The sequence below is a fragment of the Octopus bimaculoides genome, chromosome 23 (assembly GCF_001194135.2).
Source record: "Octopus bimaculoides isolate UCB-OBI-ISO-001 chromosome 23, ASM119413v2, whole genome shotgun sequence".
Taxonomy (NCBI): domain Eukaryota; kingdom Metazoa; phylum Mollusca; class Cephalopoda; order Octopoda; family Octopodidae; genus Octopus; species Octopus bimaculoides.
The window spans coordinates 5950203-5957877 of record NC_069003.1 but is presented as its reverse complement, the minus strand read 5'-3'; the positions used below and the strand labels follow the sequence as shown (position 1 = coordinate 5957877).

General features: G+C 36.6%; 1 protein-coding gene across 1 annotated transcript in view; it reads left to right on the top strand.

Moving 5' to 3' along the window:
• Positions 1-792: 792 nt before the first annotated feature.
• The window catches only part of LOC106868716 (uncharacterized), an 8632-nt gene continuing 1749 nt past the window's right edge, over positions 793-7675 (top strand). The window contains exons 1-3 of the mRNA XM_014914109.2: positions 793-904; positions 1174-1324; positions 3914-4168. Coding sequence (XP_014769595.1) covers positions 1256-1324; positions 3914-4168 — 324 coding nt within the window. The 5' untranslated portion in view covers positions 793-904; positions 1174-1255. The remainder of the gene's footprint in view (positions 905-1173; positions 1325-3913; positions 4169-7675) is intronic.

The following is a 7675-nucleotide window of genomic DNA, read 5'->3' as shown; positions in this document are numbered from 1 at the left end:
ATATTCATTCATTTATCCTTGTCTGTCATGGGTGTTTGATTCCAGAAAAACATGTGGACTGAATCATAAGATAAATGAACAAGAGAAAATAGGGGGGGAAATGGATTTCATTCCAAGACCCCAAGTTGTCTTTAGCATTGTAGATAGTTGCTGAGACAAACTCTTGCAGTCCAGCCAGAATCTTCAACAGATTGCCAACTAGTGTTTATCACGGGTCAGTTTGTGATTATGCATAACCAGTTGACACAGTTCACAATTAGCATACCATGATATCTTAAATCAGTAATGAATAAATTTAGTGATAAACAAGAATAGATGTATGTATAGCTTATATAGTATAAACACGAAAAAAAAAAATTCTCAGTAATTAAGGGTCCAATGCAAATAAGTTGTTTTTTGATGATGAATATAACATAATATTCCTGATGAGTTGGGTAACCACAGCTTTTAATTTAATTTAAATTAATTGTGTGTCATAATTATTTAATTATTTATTTGATCATGTTCATCTTAAAGAAACAGCTGTTGAACTCCACTTAAAGTATGAACTAATTAACTCTACACCTATATCCTTGATGTTTTGCTTGAGGTTAACAGGGAAAGAGCAGACTTCTGCTGAAAAGCTTTTCCCCAGCTGTGATAATCCTGTCATGTTTTCTTGACATAATAAACCAAACATAACATTATCCTAGACTCTTCCTTTCCATTTTTTAAGACAATAGGATGTGATTCTATGAATATTTGGCATCCGTTCCTAGCAGGTTGGGGTTTCAACATTCTTTCTTTTGCTCATTTGTGCAGCCTCCAGTCATGGTTTCACAACATCCCATGCTGGGATCATCATTGGTGCCGTTCTCGTAATCTGCATCCTCATCGCCATCTTCATTGGCTGTTTCCAACACAGGTAAAAAGTCAATGCATTTATCATTTCATGTCTTGTTACAAAAAAAAAAAGATGTTTAGTCTTGATTGGATGTTTTAAGTGTTGTCTGAGGTTGTCTTCGTCTCTCAACCTTGGCCTTGTTGACAAACAGTTACCTCCCATAGTTTTGATTTTTGACCTCTATTTAACACATTTTCTTAGGTGGAGCCTGTTTAGTATGTAGCTTGGCAGTGTCTTAATTATTTAGTTGTTGATTAAACTTTACTCTCCCTTCCACCCCTCTCTCATAGATGGTGCAAAACACAGAATCTGGCCCTTGATAGTCATATCAGAAGCAACGGCCATGGACCAAATCACACCAATTTAACTGGAATGCATGAACTGGAATCTCGAACTCCTATGCTTATCCGACTCTCAGAAAACGAGAATTCTGACGCAAAGGTAAGCAAGCTTTGACAAGTTTAGAAAACACTTCTGCTGCTGTTGTGTTTTAAATATTAACAAACTGGACAGTTATTTCATCAATTTGTATTGCCTGTAAATGTTTTTTTCATCTTTTGCTTTAGTGGAAATATTGCTTTTTGTAGTTGCAGTTGTTGTTTTTGTTGTTGTTCACCACTGTCCCTCCATGCATGACCATCCATCCATCCATCCATCTATCCATCTTTGTCACCAAGCCAGAGTTTGAGGCGTCAGCATTTTTTTTTTTTTCCTTCTTGTTGCTTGTCATGCCATTTTCCTGCTCACTTTTATTCCATGTACAAGTTAGGCAGAACAACTCCCTCACACACTTTTTTGATAGGTCCAACAAGAAGGTAAAACGTTCTTTGCCCCCAATTACTACTCCAGCAAACTTCAGATGTGTGTGTATGTGTATCTAAATTTGTAGTGCAATATATGAATTCATAGAATCTTTTGGATATCACAGAAAGCTTCTCTTCTGGTCCTGGCTAGCAGACCACATAGTAATCCAGGGAGATCCAGTCTATGAAATTATTTCAAGAGGAGTATTTATTTATATCATATAAAGGATAATTTTGTATGTATATGCAGAGTTGATGATTTGGTAATCTGGTCATCTGAAGAGCAAGCCTTCTGCATCTGCATTGATTTGTCAATGTACAATTGTACTGTGCAATATGTAGCATGCATACTGGTGTAGACATGTAAAATAATTGATTATGCACTGAAATTATTGGTACATGAAAAAGGCTGTGAAACAGCTGTAATCCTACGGATATCCAGTGGTTAAATAAATATATTCACTGAACTTACCTCCTAACTTTTTATGATGGATATATGGCATTCGGAAGAGCACCCAGGCATAGAGATCATGCCCAAACCAAACATTAGAGCTCAGTGCAGTTGTCCTTTGACTTCTTGGTTCCAGTTGAACCATCCAAACCATGATAGCTCAGAGAAATCAATGTTAAACAATGATGAAGATGATGAATAACTATTTAGTTTTTGTGAGTTTTCCTTTGTCTTGAAATTGCTCCTCTCACTTGGGATAAGCATGTGTAGTGGTGGGTGGTAGTTTCTATACTCCTCCTTCACTCTCTTTCTCTCTCACACACACATACACACACACACACACACTCCATTCACTGCAATGTTAGTGGGGGTGAGATAGTAGAATCATCCCATCTTCTTCCATTAATTAAATTAAGACGGATTAACTTTTCACCTTTTTTTTACTTGTTTCCTCCCACCTTCAATAGTCTTTACAGGATCTTGAAAAGGGCATAGGTGCTGCCCTTTCTCCTTTGACTGAACCATAAATAAAAGAAATTTATGGAAATTTTTATAATTTTTGAAACACTATATGATATAGTCTATCTTTATATATTTTATGGTTAGCCAATTTGCAATAGCTCTCTAGCATTGGTGCTGGTGCCACCAAAAAATAAAAAATAAATAAAAAAAAAGCACTAGTGATGATGCTACATAAAAAAAACACCTGGTACATTCTGTAAAGTGATAGGCATTATGAAGGATATTCAACTGTAGAAACGATGCCAAAACAGACGGTGGAACCTGGTGCAACCTCTGGCTTTGCTAGCTCTTGTCAAACTGTCCAACCCTTGCCAGCATTGAAAATGTATGTTAAATTATTGTGATAATATATATATTGTGAGACCAAGAATGGAGCTGATAGTATTACATTTATTAATCCTTTATTATGATTGTTTCAACAATGCATGGCTTAGACACGTCATGAGCATCGATGATTGTCTAACATTGCAACATATACTTTGCAATCCATGTTCATCTTGTCAGATAATTCACTCGGATTTCTAAATCCTCTTTTAATGTATGTTGTGTGTGATTATGTATATCATTGTCTTCATCATCAGCTTCTTCATTGCCAGTTTACATCCCAGTACAGTGTCTCACCCTAACATTGTGATCCTTCATCCTATCTGACACACAGCTAAAGGAAACCACCAGGCCTCATTGTTTTTCTCGGATGGATACCCTTCCTTATTTGCCAATCAATCTGAGACCTCATGAATTGAGTGCAACCCTAGAAGTGATATGTGCCAGCAGCATATATTGTGCTTTCATTGATCATATTTACCCCCAATATGGCTGGTATTTATTTTATTGATCTGATTATTGAATAGCAGACTTAACCTTTTGAAATAAGAGGGTCTAGCTCAAAGGACTATTTTGCACCATTATGCACACACGCACCCCCCTCTCTCTCTATCTCTCCCTCTCAAATTTCAGTGAGAAGGCATTTGGAGACACAAGGCTGCACCAATTTATATATGTACACACACACACACACACTTTAGATGTTTAGACCTTCATCACTAGCACCATCACGTTGCCCTAGTATCCTTCTGTCTTTCACTGTGACGAGCACAAATGAAAACTTATAATCTAAATAATGTTTCCACCCTGCTCTCTCTGTCTGTCTGTCTCTCTCTCTGTCTGTCTCTCTCTCTCTCTCTCTCTCCCTCTCGACTGTTACACTGGCTTCCGCCATTTCTCTCGTCAACGTTTACTGTTTGTATTTTGTAGGGTGGAGGGCACTTGATGTTTACTTCTAGCGGAACACCAATTAATGGTTACCGAGTCTCCAGTGGTTTAAACGGTCACATTCCTAACGGCCACACGACCAGTTTTATAGCTACGTGTCTGGACAAGGGCCTGACTGGCGACAGTGGGTGTGTCAGTGTTGGCAGTGGAGTTGGTGGTGGAGTAGCAGGGGATAACGACACCCACCACAGCCCTAACGATGCTGACGACACCAAAGAACGTGGTGAAGAATCGCAGGTAAATCGCACCCAAACCGTTACATTATAAAACTAAAAAATAATAATAATAATAATAATAATAATGATATAAAAATGAACTCAAATATTTTAGTTAACCTAGCTTGTCTCCCTTCCCTCACTTCGTTCGTCACCATCTTGATTTGTTTCCAACAAATGGAGATGTGCACACCACCTCTCATGTGGTTACCACCGATGGTAACACTATATCGCAATGCTGATTCTATCTCTTTCTCTACTTCACCCCTTTCTCTCTCATGTTTCTCTTTTTTGTTCTTTTCTATCTTTATTTTCATGGTTTTTTTTTTTTCATGTTTCTTTTTTTTTAAAACAATAGCGACTAACGAAGTACCCAGCTTTACAAAAAAATAAGTACAGTGTTTGATTCGTTCAACTAAAATTCTTCAAGGTAGTGCCCCAGCATGGCTGCAGTCCAATGGACTGAAACAAGTGAAAGATAAATGATGAATTCGAGATAATTCATATTATTTTTTTTCTTCTGTAAACCAAATCTACTCACAATATTTTGGGCATCCCAGAGCTACTGTAGAAGATGCCTCATGAAACTGAACCTGAAAGCGTAGTTGGGAAGCAAACTTAACCACAGAGCTACTCTTGTGCCTGTTACCTCGAACCACTCTCTGTTTTGTTGTTTAGTACATAGATCAGGCATGGTCACCTAATCACTTGTTTAGTACAGAGATCAGGCATGGTCACCTAATCACTTGTTTAGTACATAGATCAGGCATGATCACCTAATCACTCACTCCAGTATTACACACATAAATATATGTATTATCAAGTGTGTCACTCTTTTACTAAGATTGTAGCATGTGATTTGAGGGAGATTTTTTTTTTTGCTATTTAGGTTGACTGACAACATCATGGCTTGCTCATTGACTTGTCACAGCTGGTTTTACCATGTGATTCATCTTGTACTAAAATCCTCTGTGATAAACTGTTGTCTATCCAAGGGGACAAGGAGCTTGGTGGCACCTTGGGCTAATCTCTACTTTGACCTCAGCTGACCAAAGACTTGTGAGTGGATTTGGGAGACACAAATTGAAGGAAGCCCATGATAGTCCTACCCAAAAATCACTGTCATACAAGCAGTGTGATGGAACCAGGTTTAGCGTCTCCTAATTAAGGAATAGCCAGTGAGAAGAGAGCTCTGTTGTTTTGTTAGGTTGGTTGATCATTGAGTGACGAGAAGATTAATAGAATTTATTTAATCTAGCGATTTGTAGGGCTTAATCCTTTCACAACCATATTTCTAATAAAATACACTGCCTGTTACTACTTAAATAAATTCTGAAAATAATCAGGAATTTAAGAGAACCCAGTAAAATAATTAATATTTTTAGACATAAACAAAATGTGTTCTATGAAAAAATCAGAATTGATCTCAAGCTGTTTGATATTGAAAGAGTTGATAAAGTTTCAGTCCCTGCTTAATCCATAAACTAACTTGCTTTCAATAATCTCTTCCTATATTTGCTTGTTTTTTTTTTGTTTTTTTTCTCTCTCTATGCTCTGTTTTTCTTTTTTCTTTTTCTCTGTCCATCTAATTTAACTACTTTGTGTTTGTTTATTCTGCTATCTAAATTAGCAATAATAATTATATATAAATATATATATGTTATTTTTCTGTGGAATTATATGTGAAAACAAATTAATATAAATCAAAACTGGATTTTTCAGTACTTTTTAGTAGAGTATTATATATCAATTTTCACAAGGGAAAAGTTGAAAGGGTCTTTGAAGTTTCCATTTACCAGCTGTCATCATACTATCTTGTAAAAGTTGATAATTATGCAATCTACTAAAGACTACCCACACAAATGCATACATACATACAACCACTTAATAATTCTAGTTATTAGTAGTTAAACAGTGTGAGCTTTTATGCTTTGATTGCTAACAACACTATTATTACTCATCTATTAACGATATACTATTGCTACACTATTAACATTATTAACAACTTTATCACAATATTAACATCACTGTCACATTCAGTTTCTGTATAAATTTTATATTTAAACTTTGTGTATGCCATGTTTTCTCTCAGTTGTGACCATTGTCCGGGGCAGGGAGGGGGGGGGTCTGTATAATGTCTGGTTGTAATTGTGGTTGTTGTTGTCATTTGTTTTCATTGTTGTTTATGTCATTGTTGTTGCTGTTGTCGTGGTTGTTGTCATTGTTATCTGCCTCCCTCCCCCCTCCAGAGCATCTACATCTACCACAAAAGCTTCTACATGGTCACTTGACATGCTAAAAATAGTGGACAAATCTCCCCTTTCAAAAAATGAAAGACAATTTACTGTAGTCTTATTCATTAATTTTTTTTTTCATTCTTTTACTTGTTTCAGTCATTTGAATGCGGCCATGCTGGAGCACTGCCTTGAAGGGTTTCAGTTGAACAAATCAATCCCAGGACTTATTTTTTAAGCCTAGTACTTATTCTATCAGTCTCTTTTGCCAAAGATACTTGCCCAAGGTGCCACACAGTGGGACTGAACCCAGAACCATATGTTTGGGAAACAAGCTTCTTACCATACAGCTACAACTGGATACATTGACTGAATTGCTTAATGATATTGAATGGGATGGTCAAATACCTTTTGGTAATAGGTCTGCTGCATCATAATCGAACCTTGAGCTTATCAACAACAACCTACAGAAACACACAGTTACATATTGCTCACACTCTCTACAATAATGGTCAACTGTCTGGCCCTTAAGTTTTGGGAAAGGAGGTCATATTGTTGCTTCTGTAGTTGTTTAGCCTTGACCAACACTGATACAGCTGAACTATGATCTTTTATCTTTTAACTGTTTCAGTCATTGGATTACGGTCATGCTGGGGCACTACCTTGAAGGGTTTTTGTCAAACAAACTGTTCCCAGTATTATCTTGCATTTTAAGTTTTCTCTCTTTTGCCAAACCACTAAGTTACGGGAACATAAATCAACAACAGTTGTCAAGCGTTGTGTTAGGGTGGGGATGCAAATACATACATAGTTACAGTTTCTCATTCAAATTATATAATAGGTAGAATTGTCGGATTAAGACAATAGGGTGTTTTGAGGGAGATTTGCCTGCTATTTCTACCAGGTCTAGCTACCATGTAGAGGTCTGAACTTAATTTTCATTCATATCTTTGCATTTCAAAAATTTAACATAATCTTTTCCATAAATCAACTATCATAAAAATTTTATACTATGACCTCACATTTTCTATGTATGTGTGTGTGTGTACCTTAAAAGACGTCAATCATCACGACACACACCTTCACTCACTCACTCTATCTCTCTTTGTCACCCTCTTTCTCTCTCACATACACACGCGCAAGCACGCACATACACACACACGTCCATTTCATATATCTTTTTTGTATGTTCATAATTAAATCAATGTTTTAATGATTAGACAGACGTCCAATAGAAATAGCTCTCAGGAACAGACTACGTACAAATTTGTTCTTCACAACTACTGAAGCTGACC